This window comes from Enhydra lutris, unplaced genomic scaffold, assembly GCF_002288905.1.
Source record: "Enhydra lutris kenyoni isolate GAN:26980312 unplaced genomic scaffold, ASM228890v2 scaffoldscaffold36, whole genome shotgun sequence".
NCBI lineage: Eukaryota > Metazoa > Chordata > Mammalia > Carnivora > Mustelidae > Enhydra > Enhydra lutris.
Window position 1 is genome coordinate 18,856,962 of NW_019154120.1, and position 24,210 is coordinate 18,881,171.

At 38.6% G+C, this 24,210-nt stretch overlaps 1 protein-coding gene across 2 annotated transcripts in view; it reads right to left on the reverse strand.

Moving 5' to 3' along the window:
- The window catches only part of LOC111154249 (WD repeat domain 7), a 364,619-nt gene that overhangs the window by 271,798 nt on the left and 68,611 nt on the right, over positions 1 to 24,210 (reverse strand). For both annotated transcript variants that reach the window (XM_022513750.1, XM_022513748.1), the window contains exons 13-14: positions 20,531 to 20,726; positions 11,523 to 11,737 (exon numbers count right to left, since the gene is read on the reverse strand). In XM_022513750.1, the coding sequence (XP_022369458.1) occupies positions 11,523 to 11,737; positions 20,531 to 20,726 (411 nt within the window). The remainder of the gene's footprint in view (positions 1 to 11,522; positions 11,738 to 20,530; positions 20,727 to 24,210) is intronic.

Genomic DNA, 24,210 nt, shown 5'->3' on the forward strand with positions numbered 1-24,210 from the left:
CAGAAAACCTGTGAGTTAACCTCACTCACCATCTGCACCTAATTAATCACTAGATCCTGCCAAATACCACTTGCACACAATTCTTGAATTTAAACTCTCCTCTACATTCCCTTGTATCTGTTGCACATATTTGCTTTCATACAAAATTCTTTTTGAAGGAAGAAATCTAATGTGATTTTGTGTTTTTTTTTTTAAATGTGAAAGCCACAGAGGTAAAAGATAAAGTTTAAGCACCTTCACATGGTAAGCATGGACTGGCCTCATTTCACACCACTTCCTGTCTCTCCTCTCTTCAATCTTCCAGCCATGCTGAACACACATCATATTCCCCACTTCTCTCTTTGCATCTGCCATGCTAGAACATACTGCCACCCACCTCCATCCATCACCTGGACTACGTTCTACTCATTCTTCAACGTCCCCTCCTCCAAGAAGCCAATCCTGATCACCTCAAGCTAGTCCAGTTCTCTGCAATACTTTCTGCATTTCTCAGCCATCTCACTCACTCCTCAGCATTGTATTTATCTGATTATATTTCCTGAGGGTAAATATCATGTCTTATTCATTTTGGCTCTCCAGGGCCAAACACACTACCTAGTAGTCAATAAATGTTTACTGAACTAGACTGATTCGATTATTTTCTAACAGAGGCTATAAAAGTCAAGAAGTTTGAAAATCTTTTATATAGTCTAATAAAGAACAGATACTTCAAGCATATTAGAAGAAATTATTTCTTACCCAAGGTACTAACACATTAGTATTTAGCTACAAATCTTTATATTTTTATCAAGTGACTTCAAAATACCTTCAAGTTCCCAAATAAGAGTTAAATATAAAGTATCACACACAAGGGCTAGAAAGATCTGGCTGTTGAGAAGGTCGTAGGGTTAAATCTATCTACTATTCCTATTCTCTCAGCAGTCCGCCATTTGATTTATTACAAGAGATGATAAAAGGAATTTCTCCTTTGTTGTATCTCACATACTTTGCACAACAATCTGAATTTTTCTCAGGTACACTGTGGTTTGTTAAAGTACTTCCAAGGAGAAACAAAAGTGTTCTGAATATAAAACCATCACAGAATAAGACTTTTTTCTTGGTTCAAAATAATATGATGAATTACATTTAATATGAACTATGAATTCCATTCGTAAGTCCCCCGAACACCTATTATGTGCAAGACAGAGGGCCAATAAGGCACTAGAGCTATGGGAGCTAGAAGGGGAGCTCCTTCGTATATGTCTTTATTTGATGGTGTTATGTAATGAGCACAGTAAATGTGGTCCTAATTTATGGATCCTTTAAAAAAGGGAAGAATTTAAAATCCTGTAATCATCAAAAAACATAGTAAGTTCAATTAAATATGTAGTTAGTTTTGAAAGTTTAGTTTTATTCCTTAACAGTAACTTAAAACTCCTTACTCCTTACTCTGGAACAGGAGAAAAAGTTGGTACAAAAATAACCTGAGTTGGAAATCTTCAAAGTAGTCATTTGAAACTCGATGAAATATCCACACATGATGCAGATATACATGGGCGCGTGCGCACATACACACACACACACACACAGGAGCGCACATGCATTCACAACCTACATATAGTGTACTCGCTTATGTGTGTGAGAGTATGCTGAACGTGAGGTAAATATAAAGAGAGAATAAGAGACAACAACCAGAGTTAGGTCGTAAATACATGAAAGGAATGTGAACCACAGGAGGAATGATTAATGTAACATGACGAATGAATTGTGGAAGGAGGATGGAGAAAGAAGAAAAGAGGGGAGGAGGAGGGAGACAGGGCAGCTGGACTTCTGTGACCTTCTTTTGATAACAGCAATGTAATAATGTATGTTTAGAAATAGATCCTAATTACCTTACTTATACACCTGTGCCTAATCAATAATATTAAATATTTTAATTTTATATTTCTGGTTCCCAAAGAATCTTAAGTTTATTATTCCTTAAGGAATCTCTTTACCAAAAGCCTCATATTAAATTCTGAAGTTTTCATTCTAGAAATGTCTAGATACCAACTGATAAACAATACAGAGGGAAGAAGTGGCAAAAAAAGAAAAAAAAGTCACTGATTATTCAGTGTAGACTCTGAAGTAATTCTCTCTAACCACTACGTTGTGAGACTGTGGGTGTGGGCAGTAGATGGGTCAATACATGAGGAAAATTCCAGCCCAGACTGAAGGACTCTGTCACCTGCCAGTGGGTTAAGGATGTTCTCACATAAACAGTCTTTTAAATTCAAGCCCACAACAGATCCAGAATAGAGAAAACAAACATTCACAGATGTGCCTCAACTAGTTCAATAATAAATATAAAATTAAGATTTAAAAATGAATGTTTAATACTATTTCTCCTTTACTAAATCTCCTTACTGACTCTTATAATTAACATAAAGAATACAGAAACTCAGGGGCACCTGGGTGGCTTAGTGGGTTAAAGCCGCTGCCTTCGGCTTGGGTCATGATCCCAGAGTCCTGGGATCGAGCCCCACATCGGGCTCTCTGCTCAGCAGGGAGCCTGCTTCCTCCTCCTCTCTCTCTGCCTGCCTCTCTGCCTACTTGTGATCTCTGTCAAATAAATTAAAAAAAAAAAATCTTAAAAAAAAAAATACAGAAACTCAAAGGGATTCTGAAAAGATCATGGCACTGATGGCAGCATAGTTATTTTATTTTTCCAAATCCTCACATAGAAGCAGAGCAATTAGATAGAATAAACCAAATGTGGGGCATCTGGGTGGCTCAGTGGGTTAAGCCTCTGCCTTCGGCTCAGGTCATGATCCCAGGTTCCTGGGATCGAGCCCTGCGTCGGGCTCTCTGCTCAGCGGAGAGCCTGCTTCCTCCTCTCTCTCTCTCTGCCTGCTTCTCTGCCTACTTGTGATCTCTGTCTGTCAAATAAATTTAAAAAAAAATCTTTAAAAAAAAAAAAAGAATAAACCAAATATACTGAGAACATTTTCAACAAAACAAGGTGACAAAATACATCCAGAAATCCCCAAATTCAAGCAGGTGGAAAAACCCACCAACAGCTACAAGATGTATCTGGTATGTGGCACCTCTGTAGGATGAAGGGAAGGGAAGTAGAAAGATATGTGACAGATCTAATAGGAAAACCCCAAAAAGCTAACCGATATTTACCAGGAAAATAGAGTGGGCCCATTTAAAAACAGCAGCTGACCGTGGGAAAGGTTTAGCCATCTCCACAGCAAGGGAATGCAAGGGCCCTCAGTAACAAGGTCTGAGGGGCTGGCACATGGCGGTCCCCGTCCACGTGCAACACGGCTGCGTCAGGGCTGCCTTCAGGAAAGGGCCCCAGGAATGAGAAACTGCTAAGAATGCAATAAAAACTGACAGGTAAGGGGCGCCTGGGTGGCTCAGTGGGTTAAAGCCGCTGCCTTCGGCTCGGGTCATGATCCCAGGATCCTGGTATCGAGCCCCGCATCGGGCTCTCTGCTCGGCGGGGAGCCTGCTTCCCTTCCTCTCTCTCTGCCTGCCTCTCTGCCTGCTTGTGATCTCTGTCTGTCAAATAAATAAATAAAATCTTTAAACAAACAAACAAAAAAAACTGACAGGTAATTCCCCGCACCTGAAAAAAAGAGGTGGGGACTGGTGTTGGGAAATGTCAGAAAGTGAGCCACCACCTTTTTGAACCACGTGCAACAACAGAAAAGGAAGTTCTGTGAAGTTAGAAAAACTACCTGAACTAATCTTTCAAAGTCCAGGAAAGATTATTTCGCAAAAAAATAGTCAACAAGAGAAAAGTATTAAGGTCAAATTATGCTAATTAAAAAGAGTAAGAACCAGGAAGGAAAAAACAAACACGCTCAAAAAGCAGATACAATGAATGTACTTATTTCAAAACAAGCTGAAGAACATTTTTAAAATGATAATGCGAAAGGAAAATAAAAATGAGGATTAGGAAAATCAGAAATGAAAGGACTGAACTAAGAACTAGAAATAAGACAGCACATTAGCAACGAAGCCTCAACTGAAAGAAACACAAGAGTGAAAACATACCAGCAATAATGCCTCAAGAGAAGCAGAAGGTGAAAAAAGGGACACTATTAAGGATAAAAAAGAAATGAAGCTTCTTTCCCTTTGCGGAAAAGGTGCTGACACACCTAAAGAGGCTTGAGCTGTCCAGGAAATTGTTTACATAAAGGGCAAATCGAACAAATAAATACAGATGTCCCCTGACTTATGATTCCTTGACTTTACGATGGGACAAAAGTGACACACGTTCAGTAGAAACCCTACTTGGAACTGTGAATGTGGATCTTGCCCTGGGCCAGCGACATGCCATGGCACCCTCTCCTGTGACAGTGGGCCAAGGTGGTGGTCTCGGCTCCCAGCTGGCCAGCATGCGTAACGGTCAACAATAGACACACTGACAACCATCTGTACCCACAAAGCACTCAGTTTTTCATTTTCAGTGCAGTATTGGATGCATTACACGAGATACGTAACACTGTGATAACTAAGCTTTGTGTGAGAGGATTCTGCCCAACTGCAGGCTAGGGTAAGTGTTCTAGGTAAGGGTGGCTGAGCTAAGCTATGGTGTTTGGTGGGTCAGATTTTTTTTTTTTTTTTCCACTTAAAAAGGAAAACAATTTTTCATTTTATTTTTAAAACATTTTGTTTTTAAAAATGAGATTGTGAATTTCTTTTTTTTTTATCTTTATTTTTTTATTTTTTATTTTTTTATAAACATATAATGTATTTTTATCCCCAGGGGCACAGGTCTGTGAAATGCCAGGTTTACACACTTCACAGCACTCACCATAGCACACACCCTCCCCAATGTCCATAAGCCCACCCCCCCCTCCCCCGCCCCCCCCCCCCCGAAACCCTCAGTTTGTTTTGTGAGATTAAGAGTCACTTATGGTTTGTCTCCCTCCTGATCCCACCTTGTTTCATTTATTCTTCTCCTACCCCCTTAACCCCCCATGTTGCATCTCCACTTGGTGGGTCAGGTGTATTAAATGCATTTTTAACCTAAGAGATTTCTGCCTAAGAGATTTTCCATTTACAATGGGTTTATTGGGATGTGACCCCATTGTAAGTCATGGAAGACAGTAAGTACACTGAAAATAGTGGGAATGAGGTTTCTCACCGTTGGAAAAGAGAGTTACAGTGTAGAAGTTACAGTTACAGGAGAAGAGGCCAGAAGAAACACTGTGGTGTCTGATTAGAGGTGGAGGGAACAGGGTTAACAGATGGTATTTACTATGTTTAGGAAAACAGACGAACACACGTGTGTATAAACAGACATATATAATCTAGCTCTGTCTCCTGAGACGTCTTGGATGCAATGTCCTCCCAGGAGCAATGAGTACATGCAGCGTCCAGATGTGGTCTCTAATTAGTATCCCCATTAAAGAGAACCACCCATCATGTAGGCACTCAATGAAGTTTATTCCCCTCCTATAGTCAGAGACATTTGTTTTCTTAAGAAAAACCTGACAGCTCACTAAGGTTCCTTTATTTCTTAAAATCTAGACAACAATTAATGTAATGTAAAATTTTTGTTCTAATAACCATTTAAAACAATCAAAAATGAAATCTATATATACTTATAAATATATAATAAATATACAATCAACATATTCTTCTACTAAAATATTCATTCAAGTTTTGGAGTAGAATGTTAAGCAAGTTTAATTGATTCTTCAAAGGTTAGACATATCACAAGGATTTTTCTAAGGCCATAAACGGTTCACTAGACAAGGCCTGGTATCCTGTATATAACGTCATATGGCTTGTCCCTGTCTATACCTTACAGTGCCCTTTTCACAGTGAATCATAAAGTCAATTCAATCAGTATAAAATTTTTTTAGAATGAATTTTGTAAGCAGAAAACACAGAGCATGTTCTCAGTAGATTCTATCTGACTTCTAAATTCCATTCTCTCACCTAGTTACACAGAATACAAAGCTACTGACCTTTGCAAATATAGCCCATTCATTTTTTTTTTTTTTAAGGCTTTTGACTAATTAGACAACAGAGAGAGAAATGTAACGTAAGAGATAAATCATCCTGGTCATTTTTCAATTTCTTCAACCTCGTGATCTTTCAATAATCAACTCTGATTGGTACACAATGCCTAAGATATAAAGGTGTCAAACAGAAAATTACACACACTAGGCTTAAGAAATAATTTTCAAGACAGTGAAGGCTTTCAAGCTTCACTAGTAAAATCCCATAGACCCCGAGCATCCCCCAAGATCTCCTCACCAAGAACCAGTGTCTGTGTCAAATGCCTTATGAGAAAGTTCATCAAAAAGGCCACCTGATATGCTTAGACCATCTCCTTAACATAGTTCTTCGTACATTCCTCAAACCCCACCACCTGCTGTCCATGATTTACTAGCTATGTTTGGTTTACAGATATGCTAATTCCTAGTCCAGGACACGACTTATGCTGGGTGTCACACGGCATTAAAATAAAGATGGCTCTGCCTTCAAGGGATTAAAACTACTTCCTTCCTGTTAACAGATATTACAGCCTACTTTGCTCCTCTTCTATTGAATATTACCTTGGTTATATTCAACCCCCTCTCTTTCATCATTACCAGTTAAAAGGAAACAACATTTAGTCAGGGTGAATTTCCCAGTTAACTCTACTATCAACCACCATGTTCTCTGCCATGGCTCTGCCACCTACCTCCTCCACCCATAAAAACATTCAATGAGCTCCTAACAAAGTAAAACTCGGCTCTTACCTCTGCAAACACTGAAGCTACTACTTTGTTTTTAATCCTCCAAAAACAAACGTCTCCCACACTTTCCTGCTCTACTTTATTTCATCCTCATTCTTAGTTCATTGTACTATGATTTCTGACCCAACTAACTCTACCACAGTGGCTCTCCTGAAGATCACCAATGACTTCCCTAGTTACTAACTCCACCCATTTTTGTTCCCCAAGTCTTAATGTTATTCCACATATCTGATCAACTGCTGACCTTTGTTCCCTTTACAAAAATCCATTTTTTTGGTTATATGTTTGACCTAGGCCATTGCAGGTTACTTGTCCAAGGTCACCCACAGGCAGCAAGTTACAGAAATGTAATTTAAACACAGATATGCCTGTCACCAGAACCCAGGTTCTTTAACCCACTGAGCCACCCAGGAGCCCCTCACCAGAACCCAGGTTCTTAACCACTTCTATGAATTGCTTTTCAAAAATGAAGCAAAGGCTATTCCATGTTGGAACTCTACCCACAACCTTGTTATTAATAATACCATTCCCTGACGCAGGGTGCAGCGAACTAGGACGCAGAGGCCAATCCAGCCCATTGCCTATTTGTGTAAATAAAGTTTTACTGCAGGTCAGTCATAGTCATTCATTTATCTATTGTCTGTGACTGCTTTCACACTAGAGAATTAAGGAAGACAGCATATTTGAAATACTATAATGATAGCAGGCATCCCAAAATAGGACTACAGTTTAATCCATACTCTATACTCCAGCATTTATTTTGGGGAAAAAAAATATCCCACCCCTACTCTCTCTCTCATGTCATGTCACTTCTTTCCTAGAGGATGTTTCTCCCCTTGAACACACCCCAACTCTCAAGACTACAAACAAGAGGGGGAGTCTCCTATTACAACCAATCTCAAAGCCTATTCCATGAATTGTCTGTATCATCTGCTAACCTCTCTGCCATTCTCCCTTCAACCAGACTTGGGTCTCTGAAATCAGCTTGTATGTCTCAACTCTTCTCTTGCTTACCATTTTTATTTATTCAACCCACACAAGAGCTTCCAAGTCATTCCCTCTTCAATATTTCTTCTACCTAATCCTATCCCAGTCCCTACCACCTCTCACTATATCAACCTAACAGCCTCATAATTCATTTGCCATGGCAATATTTGTAAGTGTGCAGCTACAAATGTCATATATGGCAAAATTTCTTAAACAAAGATCTCTTTTTAAGACCATTCAATACCATATTGCTACCCACCGAGGCAAGTCCTTGGCTTTGCATTTAAATAGATAACACAATAAGATTCCAATTTACACCTCCAAACTAACTTCATACTATGTTTCCAGGGTATTTTCTATGCTTCAGGTACTACATAAAGCACTGAAAATAAAAATATGAGAAACTTGGCTCCTGTCCTCAAGAAGCTCAAAATCTAATAGGGAAGACAGATATAGAGAAAGAAAAAATATCCCATATAAAATGAAGTGATTTAAGGAAAGGTCTGATCAGGAAGGTGTTGAACACAAAGAGAATACATGAACTAATTCTGCCATGGGGCAGAGAAGATAAGGTTTGGAGGGATAGCTTCACTATCCTCAGAGGAGAGGGATTAAAGAAGCAAGGGTAGGGACAGGAAAGGAAACATAAGATACAGGATATAGGACCTCTACCATTTCTCAACCTTTTTCTCCAGCAGTGTTTTTAAACCACAGACAATTTTGCCCCACATGGGGCACTTGGCTATAACTCAAAACATTTTTGATGGTCATGCCTGGGCAACTGTATGTATGTACTGACATACAGTGAGTAAAGGAAAAATGATTCTCAACATCCTACAATACACAGGACAGCCCATCCCAACAAAGAGTTATCCAGCCCAAAATGTCAGTAGTGCTGAGGTTGAGCAACCCTGCTCTAGAGCCATAAGGAAAAGAGGTAGAGGGGAGGGCCTCGCTGACAGATTCTGCAGGATGTGTTGGACTGCTGACAATACAGAGACAGCAAAGAAGGAGAATGAGTTATGCCTGGACAGCCTCGCTCACCAAAACCAAAAGGGAGAATGTGAAACTGAATGGAGGGCAAAGGTGATTAATAAATGTTTACATCTAAGGCCTTGTGAACAGGAATAGATCTGATCATCAAGCCAAGACAATCTACTAGGAGGGAAGGGAGAAGACCCGGGCAAAGAGGCTGAAGCAGAGGCCATCAGAGCTTTCTGTCACACACCATCCTATTCAATGCATCTTTACTGCACAGCTGCTATTAGATGTCATGAGGGAAACAGCAATAAATAAGTCACAATCCCTGCCTGCAAGAAGGCTGAATTTCAGTGGGGAGAATCAGAGAAGCATATAAGTTATTACAACACAAAAGAAATTAAGATACATGTCATAAGGGAAACACACAAGGGTTTAAATACACACATCTTGCAAAGATTCAATGCAGTCGTAAGGAATAATTCCATTAACATCCTCTTGATCTTCTAGTGAAAGAGAAGAATCGGAGGAGAGTAAATTCCCTATCTTTGGGGCACCTGGGTGGCTCAGTCAGCTAACGCCTGCCTTCAGCTCAGGTCATGATCCCAGGGTCCTGGGATGGAGCCCAGCATTCAGCTCCCTGCTCAGTGGAGAACCTGCTTCTCCTTCTGTCCCTCCCCCTGCTTGTGCTTTCTCTCTATCAAATAAATAAAATCTTTTTTAAAAAACTCCTTATTTTTTTTTTGCAAGGCTCTACATGTCTGCCATAATTAACTAAATTAGCAATATACAGTACGTGTTCTTTCCAAATCGCCCAACTGCTAATACCAGTCTAACAAGGAAAAGGTGGGCTTCTTTCTATACAGTATTCCCATAATGATTTCACTTTCCATTGAGAGACCCATGAAAAAACTTAGTTCCTATATCCTAGAGTCGGTCCTACACCACTGAGAGGCTCTTAGTTATGTTTTGTTTTGTTTTTTAAACTTTGGGTGGGTTTTATTTCTCCTGAGGTTAAAAAGCCGTCCAAAGGACAGCTCTTTAAATATTCCCCTCAGAAGGAGACTCAAACTCAACATGAGAAAATAGTTAGAGAAATCCCTAATGGTCCAGCCAACATACATTTTTCATAAAGCGATTACCCCTCCTGCAGCCTCAGCTTCCTAAGCCTTTCCCCCCTCCTATAATTGTTTTCCTTGTAGACCAGGCAACAATTACCACTGCTACAAGACTGAGGAGGTTCACAAGCAATATATTTTACAATACATAAGTGTAGTGTCTCTGATATCTGGTGCTTTTATCACTAATTGCACTATAAAATGTGCTATTAAAACAGGGACAAACAAGATTGTAAAAATCACATAATGGACCATGACCACTTACAAAAGCCATTCATAAATGTTACTGTACCACTTATTTTTCTTTAATTTTCCAGTTGTATAATTAATTTTCCAAATTTTTATTTTTAGGAGATACCAACAAGAAAAATATATATTTGAAAATTATATAACATACATACTTACTTGCCCTTGCATATACTATTTTATAAATTGGCACAGACTTAAAATTATACAGAAAAACAGACAATATGCTATGGACACTGAATTGCTAGAGACATCTATGTGATCTCTTGAAAGAAATTACAAGCACAGCAAATGCATTTAAGCTGTGATTTCTATTCAAACTTCAGAACACAGGACAGAAAGCATGAAAGAAAATGAAGAAGGATTTCATTATCCTGATCTATGAAACATACAGTACAACAAAGCCAATAAAGCATTTACTATCTTGGGGAAAGACAGAATGATCAAATGTTACTGCCAATTACTAGAGGACATGGGTCATTGGAACCACCTACAGCATTTTATGTCATCAGCACTCCGCACTAATTCATGGGCAAATTTTCAAGTTTGTAGATGAGCCTTTCAACCTGTTTGTTATTTAGCCACATGTCTAACTATTAAAAAAAAAAAAAAAGGAATCCGGAATAAGAAAATGAAAGTAACAATATTTGTGTTATCCATTAATAATTCTAATGAATACTTAGATGCAACTGGGAATTTTACGGTGTGACTTAGATGAAATTCTGGAACTGTAAGTTTCACTTAGCCATTACCAGAGACGAGTGATATCTAACAATACCACAGAACATAAGTATCACAAACCAAATAGTGGCCAGCCTCTATAAAACTAAAAACAATAAATTGGGATTAATGAATTGGGATTATTTGTTCTTCTTTTCATAGGATAATCTTGTGTTAACTGAAGAAGTGACGGAAGTCATTATGTGAGTATCAGTGGGGAAAGCGGGGCTCAGCTTGGGTCATACAGTGCTTGTGCAACTCTGCCATGCCTATTCTCAAACAGCTTCCTAAATCCTTAAATGCCCTTACCTTACTAAAATCAGAATCTTTGACTTTTAAAACAAATGAGCAGCTACAATTACAAACATCTTAATTGTACCTGAATTATTATTTTTTCTTCCTAGAGATATTAGCTAGTGTTCAATCTTTCAATAGGAAGACTGTGAGAAAACCAAAAAGACAGATTATGTGAAAAATGTTTGCTCTTATTTCAGAAATTCAAGTCACTTGATTCTGTAGGAATCATTTTAAAATATTTTAAGTGGTAAGAATAACTTACTTTAAAAAAAAGAAGCCAAATACTTGAAATATGCAAAAAACGATGTCGTGTAGACCTACACAAAACCAGCAGCTTATTTTTCATCACTGTCATCTCCCAAAAGTTATTCCTTTAAGGCATGCCGAAACTGTGCTGTGAAATGGACTGGGTTGGGGACTACACACATGAACCACATACAAAACTTACTTTGTCAGAGGCCTCGGAAGCCAAGAGGTTAGTTGCAAGGGTCTGTAGCTTTTGATGGGCCATGTTTTTAAGAGCAGCCAGGCTGCGCCGTGTCATGGCCTGTTTTAGGTTGACTGCCGGGTGACTGAGAGAGTCCACTGCAGCAGGCACTGCTTCATCGCAGGCATTCAGTATCTCCACTGCTGTGATCCCCATCACGCAGCGATCCAAGGCGCCTGGAAGACATACGCGTTTATAGTTGGTACACGCGACACCATGACCACTCCAAGCCATCCTTTCAGAAAGAAAATGCAGACATTTTCTGTATAGTCTTTTTCTCTCTGCCTCCCAGGAACATTTTCTGGAGCTTCCCTCCCCTGATGATCCTCTACACAGCATTACCTTCATTGTTTCTGCTCCTGTAACACCCCGACCGCAACTCCTAGAGAAAGCCCAGTTCAGAGCTGAGACCTCAACAACTTCCCCCAAGCTTTTTCACTGTCTACTTAGAAGATGGATTTCTGGATACTCCACACTATGACTCTACTACAAACACCAGTTCCTATGACTTCACCTTCCTCTAAGTTATCAATCACAAACAAGAGAGCTAAATTTTGCTGTTCTTTTCATTCTTTTTTTTTTTTTTTTTTTTTAAGATTTTAAGATTTAAGAGAGAGAGAGGACAAGCAGAGGGAGCAGCAGAGGGACAGGGAGAACGAGGCTCCCTGCTACGCAAGAAGCCTGATGCAGGACTCAATTCCTGGACATGGGATCGTGACCTGAGCCAAAAGCAGACACTTAACTGAGTGACCCACCCAGGCACCCCACTTCTCATTCTTCCCCCTTTAATAATTCCTGGAGCTTCTCTTTCTCTAGGAGGTCTCCACAAAGCAAGGAAAAAATTGTAACTTCTCATTCTGTCTGCAAATGCCTTGACTTTTACTGATAATAGCCAATCAACTGTTTCTCTGGGTGTTTATGAAAATAACGGCTACTCCAACTTACGACCGCTTCAAAGCTTCTTCATTTGGCCATTCTTTCCATTCATCTCTATCTATCTGTTTCATGTCTAAGCTAAGGCACAACTCCCTCCTATAACACAGACAGCTTTTCTGTACACTCTGTTTTGTAGAGTACCACACCAGGCAGAGAAGGGTCTCATTCTATGGATTTGCACATAATGTTCTGAAGATTACGTAAGGACAGTGAAATGATGATGAAGTTCATTTTGATTTACCAGCCATTCCTCCAGTCATTCTAAAAGAGGATGAACCAATTTTGAAAAATAACCACAGAGAACACCAGAAACTTAAACGTCAACAAAATACATGATTTCTATTGTGTCTTTGAGCTAGTACCCAAACACCCAAAAATATTTTATTCCCAATGCTGAGTATTTATATACATGTCATTCAAGTTTGCCCCACCCCTTCCTTAAACGGCTTAGCTACTTTTCTTTCTAATAGTAGTCCTGGAATTAATTCTTGGTGATTTTAATATTAACACAAATCAGTGTTTTACTAACCAATTTGTTGAGTCTTGACCAATGTATTTTGGAAGGCAAAGCATAAGAAGGAGCTGTTGCCTGCAACTTCTTGTGTACGTATAAAAAGAAGAATATGTATACTCTGAGAGGATTTAAGAGTTCAAAAATGTTTGAAAATCACCAACACATATGATTCTTCCATATATTCTGATCTCCTGGTTCTTTGAGTTCCTCTACTCCAATAAGTTTTACCCTACACTTGACTCCAGCCAATGGTCACATTATAATCTTCTCATTATCAATAAGTAAATCCTAACGTGATCCCAATTTCAAAAATGACACTGTCCAATAGCAGCTCCCTTTACTTCAATTCTCTGACCCAATAGCTCCTTACTCAGCATTGACTCCCAACAATTCATTCACCCTGCCCTGTCCCTCGTTCCTTAAGTCCCATAAACTAAAATTCCACTGTCTGTCCTCATAAGCATAGCTCTGTTCTCATCTTACTTCTTTGTACCAGCCAAGCAAACTCTAACCTTGGTTGAATCCAACTCTCCAGCTACTCCACACCTGTACAATGAGGATGGATATGAATGAAGAACATGCTGAAAGATCCACTTGAAAATCATGACCACTGATCTCAGGGGTCCTTAATAGTGACCACATTTCCACAGATCTTTCATTTTCCTACTTTCCCAGTTCACTATTTCATAACTTCTCTCTCCTCTAATCACCAAAACTCCACTTCCTGCCCTCACCTGGGTTAAAAGTTTTGTTTCCTAATTCATTTAGAAAAAAGCAATTAGAGGGCGCCTGGGTAGCTCAGTTGGTTAAGCCCCTGCCTTCGGCTCAGGTTGTGATCCTAGAGTCCTGGGATCGAGTCCCACATCGGGCTCCCAGCTCTGCAGGGAGTCTGCTTCTCCCTCCCCTCTTATGCTCTCTCTCACTCTCTCTCTCTCAAATAAATAAATAAAATCTTAAAAAAAAAAAAGGCAATTAGAAAAGAAGTTCTACCAACTCCCACCAGTGTATCTCCACTCACATTACTCATAACTACACATGAACTATCCAGACGCCTACCTAACCCACTTGTAGCTTAAAGTCCATCCATCTCTTATCTGCCCATGGACATCATTTCAGCAACTGTCCCCTTTCTCTTCATCTATTTCCCTACCTACTAGATCCTTCCCACCAGCATACGATCATTCCCATCAACATATAAACATGCACATATAATTTTAAAAAAAAAATTATACAGACCAATAAAAACAACACACTTGCCCCAGTATCTCTCTCCAGGTGGTATCCCATTTTTTATATCATTCTCTATATAGCTATCTGTATTTGCTACCTACAAATTCTCCTCTTCCCATTTTCCTTTGAACTTACTCAAATCACATTTCACCCCAAACACGCACAGAACCTACTCTCCTTGTTGTTAGATCCGATATTCAGTTCTCAGTTCTCATTTCACTATGATTTACTATCAGCTGTACTTGTTCCTCTTCTCTACCTCCTGAAACACATGTTTTTCACTTGGCTTCTAGGCAGCCACACTCGTCGCTTTCTTCTTCCTGGAAAGTCCATTTTGGTCTCCTTTGCTGGTTTCTTCCACATCACAGAAATATATCTAAACCGTAGAGTGCCCCAATCATTATCTACCTGCATCCTCTTGGTGATACATCCAGCATCATGACTTTGAGTATCTTCTACATGCTAAGAATCCCCAAATTTAGATCACCCACTCTGATATCCCCAACTTGAACGTTAGATGTTACTAATTAACATCTCTACTTGAATGTCTAATATTCAACTCAATATTAAAAAAAATTTAACTCTTATTCTTTCCAAAATCTGCTTTTCTCATTGTCTTCTCAATGTCTAGAAATAAATTCCATCCTTTGAGTTGCTCAGGATGAAAACCCTGGAGACATCTTTGACCCTTCTCATTTTTTATGTCCCTTATCTAACTATCAGCAAATCCTATTCAATCTCCCTTCAAAATATACCCAGAATTCAAACACTCCTCTCCAGCTCCACTCTGGTATAACAATCCATCATCTTTTATTGCCTAGAGGCAATAGCATAAAAGCTAATCTCCCTGCTTCTAACCTGTAACCACCTTCAGGCTATTCTGGAAAAACGCAAGAAAAAATGATAGTGAGGACAAAAATCAAATCAATAAAACCAACCCAGAACTGACAGAGATTTTTTAAATAGCAAACAACAACACTGGAAGTTATTATACTTGTATTCCAGATGTTCAAGAAGTTTGAATAGAGAGACATGGAAGATACCAAATGACCAAAATCACACTTACAGAGATTAAAACTCCAATGGCTAAGATGAAAAATACACTAGATGGGAATAATGACAGATTAGACATTGTAGAAAAGAGACTAATAAACTTGACAACCTAGAACAGAAACTATATAAAATAAAACACAGGAAAAAAAAAGTACTTTTTAAAATGAAAACACCACCTGTGATCTGTGGGCAATTTCAAATAGTTGAGTAAACACATAGCTAGAGTCTCTAAAGAAAAGAAAGACAGGGAAAGATCAAAAACATATTTGAATAAATAATGGCCAAAAAAGTTTCCAAACTGGTTGAAAATCACCTACCAACATATCCAAGAAGTACGACAAGCCCTCAGCACAAATATGAAGAAAACTACAATCCAACTTCTCAAAACCAATAATAAAAAGAAAAATGTTAAAGCTGTTGGAAAAAAACAGACCCAACATATATAAAGGGACAAAGCTAAGGGTGACAACAGATTTCTCCCTGGAAATAATGGAAACAATAAGACAGTGGAGTATTAAAAGGAAAAACAAAAAAACAACTATCAACCTAAAATTCTCCAACCAGAAAAAAAAAAGGTGAAGATGAAACAAAGAGTTTTCAAACACACGGAAGCTGAAAGAATTCATAATGCATAGAACTGCACTACAAGAAATATTAAATATTAAACAAAAGGAAAATCATTCCAGATATAACAGGAAACAAACAGAGGGTTGCTGGAGCAGAGGTGGGTGGGAGGGATATGGCGGCTGGGTGATGGACATTGGGGAGGGTATGTGCTATGGTGAGCGCTGTGAACTGTGTAAGACTAATGAATCACAGACCTGTCACCCCTGAAACAAATAATACATTACATGTTAATAAAAAAAAAAAAAGGAAAAGAAAAAAAAAAAGAAATTTGGATCGATACAAAGCAACAAAGAGCAATAGAATGGTAACTAGATGGGTAAATATGCAATATTTTCTTTTTGTTATTCAAATTTCCTTAAAAGGGACTATTTAAACAAATAAAAAATAGAAAGAAATAATGTTCGGGACACCTGGGTGGCTCAGTCGATTAAGCCACTGCCTTCGGCTCAGGTTATGATCCCAGGGTCCTGGGATCGAGTCCTGCATCGGGCTCCTTGTCCAGCAGGGAGCCTGCTTCTCTCCCTGCCTCTGCCTGCCACTCTGCCTGCTTGTGCTCTCTCTATGACAAATAAATAAATAAAATCTTTAAAAAAAAAAAAAAAAGAAAGAAAGAAAGAAAGAAAGAATGTTCTGGGGCACCTGGCTGGCTCAATCAGGGGAGTCTGCAACTCTTAATCTCTGGGTTGTGAGTTCAAGCCCCATACTGGGTACAATTACTTAAAATTAAAATTTAAAAAAAAAAAAAAGGAAAGAAAAAAGAAAAAAAGAATGTTCCAAATGAGTGAAAACCATGAGCAACAATATGGATGATATAAAAGATAAGAAGTGGTAGAGAATGGCCCAACTATTCTTGAGTAGAATTATTCTTTACGTAGAGCAACCAGTCTGTGTAAAAGAAACAGAGAAAAAGACAAAGGTAGGAAGGTACCATAATGTGAAGGGCCTTGTCTTAAAGGCCATAGGAAATAATTATTTTGTTTTCATTAAGACCATACATGAGGGCATGTGGATGGCTCAGTCAGTTGAGCCTGTCTTTGGCTCAGGTCGTGATCCCAGGGTCCTGGGATCTAGCCCGGCATCCGGATCAGGCTCCTGCTCAGTAAGGAGCTTCTCCTCCCTCCGCCTCTCCCCCCTGCTCAAGCTTTCTCTCTCTCTCTCTCTCAAATAAATAAATAAAAATGCAGATGCCACAGACTTTTAAGTCTTATCCTTAGAGATGCTAACTCTTAATGTCTGGGATACAGCCCAGAAATCTGCGTTTAAAAAAAATTTTAAAAGACCATACATGAACCAAGTGTTGTTGCTGTTGTTTCATTTCCTAAGATTAATTTTCCAGCAGAGTACAGGTTGGATTAGAAGGTAGAAAAAGAAAACAGGAAAACAAATAAAGATGGCCTCAGTGTGAAAAAAATATATCCTAAATTAGTCCTAAGAGCTCTAGCTGGCCAAATCTTGTTGCTAGTTATTTGATTAATTTTCTAAGTATCTAAGATGTGAAGGAATAACAATTTTCCTGGCCTCTGCATCACTATTAATTGTTATTACATATAGTAAAGATGAAACAAGTAAAGAACAAAAGATTCTGGACTTCTTTCTAATGAAATTTTATTTTACCAGCTTCAACTTCATTTCATTAGGAAATAAATACTGGAAATAAAAACTACCCATTTGAAGGGAAAAACTAAAAAAAATGCTGCATAAAAGTATAGGTATTTTTAAGTGTTTTTAAGCTAGAAACATCAGTAGAATTCAAAACAATAAACAGAAAATTACACACTATGCATGAGTACTTTAAGTGTAATATATCTTCATTTGTAAAAATACATCCCCAAAATGCTAAGAAGAGGGATAAAGTGTCTCCTCAGAGTTTAAATACATTTCATACATCAAACCTTGGCTGAATCTGATTTATTTCGCTTCATTTTTTATTTATTTAATAAATAAATAAATTTAATAAATAAATAATGTCAATACCTTCAGGATGTGCTTTACTCTCTCCCCTGGGGCCTTTATATCACTAGCTAAAGCCTGAGCAGCAAGGAAGAAAAAGGAATGTATATCTCCTATTATGGTTAATTCCAAAATAAATTCTGCTTCTTTATCTTTTGATTTAAAAATGGCACACTGACTGTTTACCTAAATCTTCTTGAAGGTAAGATAATTGTGAAATTTCAATATTATACATATATTGTGTTTAATCTAAAATAGGCTTAATTGCACTAACCTGGTTATAAGAGTAATCCCTCCAGGACACCTACACACCTATACTTGGGAGCTATTCGTCATCTTCTTACTGGAAAAGTAACTGTCTTTCAGTAACATCTCATTTGCACAGAATTTCATATTCATATTCTTTTTTTTTTTTTAAGATTTTGTTATTTATTTAACAGAGAGAGACGTAACGAGAGAGGAAACACAAGCAGGGGGAGAGGGAGAAGCAGACTCCCCACTGAGCAGGGAGCACGATGTGGGGCTCGATCCCAGGACCCTGGAACCGTGACCTGAGCCGAAGGCAGCCGCTGAATGACTGAGCCACCCAGGCGCCCCACATATTCATATTCTTTACAAAAGTGTATTAAGTACCTGAAGTATTCAGGTATCAATTATTTATCTGAAAAATTCAGAAAAATGACATTCTTTTCCTTTATAACGTTATTTTAACTATTTATTTATTCATTTTAAAGATTTTATTTATTTATTTGACTATGACAGAGAGATCACAAGTAGGCAGAAAGGCAGGCAGAGACAGAGGGGGAAGCAGGCTCCCTGCTGAGCAGAGAGCACAATGCGGGGCTCAATCCCAGGACCCCGGGACCATGACCTGAGCTGAAGGCAGAGGCTTTAACCCACTGAGCCACCCAGGCGCCCCTATTTTAATTTTTTAAAGTCCTAGACTAGTTTACCACACTCTTACATTTGCACTCTATCAACTGTTAACCTTTATATTATTTTAAAATAGTGCTTTCTGAACATCACTGCTGTAAGAACTTACTTTCTTTAATAGTAACCCTCAAAGTAAATATTTCAAAATGTAGGTAAGATCACATTCCCAAGTTCAACAAAATAACAAGAAAAGCAGTATATTTGTTAAATAACATTAGTAGCAAATATAAACACGTGTGCATGCATGCACACACAAATTTCGATTTCACATACACATACACATATTTACAAATGTCTACTATACACCAGGTAAATATTATCTCATTTTATTCTCCCAGCAGTACTATAACGTCAGCACTGTTACAATCTCCATTTTACGGAGGAGTAAGTTGAGAGACAAAAGTCCAGTAAGTTGCCGCAGATCACACTGTTAGCAAATGGCTGATCTTAAATCCAAACCAAGCAGTCAGATTCCAGAGCCCAACACAAACTGAGCACAAAACCAGCAAGCAGAAAAGTGCTGCTTGGAAGAGAGGGTATCACAAAAAGGAATACAAAAGAAACAAAGTTACATATGCACTAATGGCAGCAGTTTTGTTTATAAAAATGCACAGAAACAAGACCAGGAAGAAATATGCCAGAATGTTAATATTTATCACTGAACACTGAGATTTCAGTTCGTCTCTCTTCTCTTCTAATACATTTGTGCTTTTAAGTTTTAACAGAAAGCATGACCCTCTTTATAATCAGACAAGAAAAATTAGATGCAAAAGATAAGAAGTCTGACACTCTTCAAGAATGTTCCGTCTTGGCAAGATGCCTACATACTACCAGTTAAAACATGGACTATAAATGACAGATCCCTGAGGGCTGTGACTACTTGTGGAAGAAAGACTCAGCAGAACTCCCTACTGCACCACAAGACAGACAGAAATATGTATAGTGTCTGATTTGGGAAAGGACTATTTAAAACAAAGAAAGAGGAAGAAAAGAAAAGCGAATTAGTAGAAGTATTATATAGTACAACTAGGGCTTTAATCACTGATAGAAGATGACTTAAGAGTAAAGGTAGGATAAAATGTATTTTTAAAACCTAAAACAATAAACATCTAGTTACACACTTAAAAACTTCCCAGGGAAAACCGTAAGATTCTATGTATAAACATTAGACATTATTGTGTGTATTTCTAAGCTACATTTACTTGTTCTACATTATGCCCCCTACGAAAAATATCTGAAACTTGAAGTTCTAAATGTTCTCTCTAGATCTTAAAAATTTCATTTCAATTAACTCCTATAATCAACTACTCCATATTGCTTTTCTACTGTCCAAATAGAAGAGAATTTTTTCTTCCTCCGCTGTTTCTGAACTTGATACAAAAATGGTATCCTTAATCTTACTTACAATTTACTTCATCAATTATATAGAAATCATTTATTTTTTGGTCTATTGTCTGTCCTAAACTGTATATTGTCTTCAGCTGCATTCCTTTAGAGATCAGTAATTTACTCTGAAGTATCTGGCATAGTACAAACAATGAGAGGACGTTTAAACAGGTCTTTGTTGACGATGAGAACACATAGAAAAAGCAGCGATCAGAAGTAAAAGTAGCAACTTTTTACATTTTAGGTCACTTTTCCTCTTTATATAAAAGGTTTTTTAATACCCAGGAATTCAAATATACCCATTTAATCTTCTAGTCTCTCTCTTAACTCTTGCTCTTACCAGTATCCATCTGCCAGACATATACAGAGCCATCTGAACACCCCACAACTAGGTAATCATCAGAAGGCCTCCACTTGATGACGTGAATGGGGAAGAGATGACGAGATGCCAGCATAATGCATTTCTTCTCCCGCAGACTTAGGAGTCCCACTGAGTGGTCACTGGCTACAGAACAGATGCAGTGCTGTACTCTTGCCTAAAAAGAAGAATAAACCTTAATTATATTTAGATTAAATTCAGAATAAAATGGATCTGATCCTCAATAACGTAAATCAAAATTAATTGTACATCTAACACTACTGAAAACCAACCACAGTATTAAACTCTGTTGAGAAGTGGGTTCCTTCCCATTACACATAAAACACCCAGTTCCATCGTGACAATACTTGGAGAGATGCTAAACGAGTCCTAGATTAAAGATGGAAAGGGTGCTTTAGAAAATCTGTTCAAATGTGAAGACGACCTTACTGACACGATCGCCGTACAGGCACAGGCAAAGCTGCAAAGAAATTGATCTGTTATTATGCGTTCTCTTTCCACAGTATGAACTTTCCTTTGTTGGCTGCTACAGCGGGCTTTCTGCAGTGCTTCTTTCTCTCTGTGACTCTGTCATTTTGGACCCATGTTCTTCCCTGCTCCTTTGCTCAAAAACAATGCCCTCCCGGTCCCTCAGCCACAATCATGCCTCCCAAGAGCCACGGGGATTTGGTATTACGTGTAGGTGTGTCTCCCGACTTCTGTCAGTAACACCAGCAGGTGCGGCACCTCCACTAACACAACAGCCACTTAAACATTCTGCTGTGTATTCTCTGCTCTAGTGTGTGCCCTTCAATTCCTTTTAAAACAAGATGGAATATAAATAATCAAAGAACGGTAAAGATTTTCACTAGCAGCAGAAAATGGAAACCACAAACTAGACAATTAAAAATTAAGGTATTTAAAGTTTTAAGAATGTATAAGCTATTTACAACTTAACCTTTCGGTGATTTATTGGATTAGTCTTTCAGTTCATACTGAGGTGAAACCATATGAAAACAGCCACACATCACTGGATATATTGTGAGTAGTATTGAGGACGAGGCCCAATGCACTACATACACAGTAACTCTTCAGTGGGCTCGAAAGGAGAAACTTCTCAAATCTTCACCTAAGCAAACAATTTTAGCTAAAGAACAATCCCACACTGATTAGTACAACTCACTGAATGGGAAATGCTGACAGGATCAAATGAAAAGAGGTAGGGATGGACAGAAGTGCACAGAAAACAAAAATTACCGGTGTTGACTTTAACTATGGAACTCCTAAGAACCTTTAACATGCTGATGAGAACAGAATTCTCTCTACGAGGGGAATACAGTATTGCTCATCTTGAAGTTTATTTGACCAGGGTGATCTTAGAAGACCGAGTTTTGGAGGAACATACTTTGGGGAAAGCTGCTGTAACTGGTTCCTTTCATGTTCTGGCCACAAGACACCTAGGCCTGAATTTTCTACCCAGCACAGTTGGCGGGGGAGAGGGACACGCACTTCTGCAATGTGGACTCAGCCTCCTCTACTTTCTTCTCTGTTTCTCTTCATCATTTCATTTTATTTTATCTTACTCCATCATGTTTATTTTTGTAAACAACTTAAAATCAACCTTTGAATGAAGTAGACCATTAATAAAGACAGTAAGATTTAACTACTTTGTTCTTAAATTCAGATATGTTAACCTTTTATCCTCTGTTAGCTTTATTTACACTTTTTGTTATACAATGATTTAAACATTATAATCAGCATTGCAGATGTTTACTAATTTTTTTTTTTTAAGATTTTATTTGTTTGACAGAGAGAGATCACAAGCAGGCAGAGAGGCAGGCAGAGAGAGAGGAAGGGAAGCAGGCTCCCCACGGAGCAGAGAGCCCCATGTGGGGCTCAATCCCAGGACCGTGGGATCACGACCCAAGCCGAACGCAGAGGCTTTAACCCACTGAGCCACCCAGGCGCCCCCAGATGTTTACTAATTTTAAAAATTAAAAAACAAGGTCAGAAAGATCATGTTATAAACCTTATCAGGGGCACCTGGGTGGCTCAGTGGGTTAAGCCTCTGCCTTCGGCTCAGGTCATGACCTCAGTTAGGGTCCTAGGATTGAGCCCCCCCCTCGGGCTCTCTGCTCAGCAGGGAGCCTGCTCCCCACTCTCTCTGCCTGTCTCTCTGCCTACTTGTGATCTCTGTCAAATAAATAAATAAAATCTTGAAAAAAAAAAAAAAACCTCTATTAAAACATCATATAGAATTTTCCTAAACATTTAAGCTTACTTATTTCATGTTCCCTGATAAGCACTCAACTGTAACATAAAACATGATTTCTTCCTTTAAAAAGATATAAGAACTGAGGGGTAGTTGACTATGGCACAAAAAAATTACCTTTAGAATTAAGCATTAATCAGGGGCGCATGGGTGGCTCAGTGGGTTAAAGCCGCTGCCTTCGGCTTGGGTCATGATCCCAGGGTCCTGGGATCGAGCCCCGCGTCGGGCTCTCTGCTTGGCAGGGAACCTGCTTCCCTTCCTCTCTCTCTCTGCCTGCCTCTCTGCCTACTTGTGATCCCTGTCTGTCAAATAAATAAATAAATAAATAAAAATCTTTAAAAAAAAAAGAATTAAGCATTAATCAAAATAAAGTGGCAAACTACAAAAAAATCATTTAAATATGGGAATGTTAGAATAAAACGGTAAAAATGTATCTGTGATGCCTTTATTTCAGACCATATAAAATATTTATGAGTTCCACCAGACATGCATTGCCAACCAAAGATAACAGTTTAATACAATGAACGCTTTGCATTTCTACAGATTACCATTAGTAATGACTTTGTATTTATCAAACATATTCATCATTCAACTCACAAAAAGGGATGCTTCTACATTAATGGTTAACTACTACTACTACCATTCAGCAACATTGATCTGCGAAAAAGTGGGTTATTTTATCTATTTCTCTCGTCACAGGAAATAAACATTTATAGGGATCTTTTCCTCTATGTATAACTTACTAAAAAGAATGGCTCCTAGACAACATTTCTTCCCATCTGTCCAAGTTCTTTAATCAAGCGCCAATCTGCCACACCGTGCACCACACCTGCCACTACTCGTGACTCTGCTACTTTGACTCACAAGCTCCTCAACTTCAAAACGAGCTGATGCTTAATGATGCCACATCCCTCACTAGCTGATCGCTGGCCCTCAAGTCCACAGTCATCTCCTTAGTGTCCACATGCACTCTTGGCACTCCATTTCAAAGGGGCAGGAGTTAGGGTGAAGTTTACTCAACAACAGGTGAATTTCCACCAGTATCCTTCACAATATTTGGTGCTCTTCAAGCTACAAGCTATGGGCAGATCATAATGTCTGAGGGGACACAGAAGTACTGACCGCAACTGACAGACACGTTCTCTCTGCCAAACGTTTCCTACAGAGGTTCATAACCTAGCAGAGAGACGATTGCAGGCGTTCATCCCCATTTCTATGACAAACTTGACCTTCAGGTACCAACTCCCCAGGGGAAGTTTCAACTTTCACCCTCCCATTTAGATCCAGGTGGGTAACTTCAAAAATTCAAGAAAATGTAATCCATCCTCAAGAAAAGACTTAAAAACCCTACATTCATGTTATCACTTTTGTTGGTAAAAAACAAAGGACA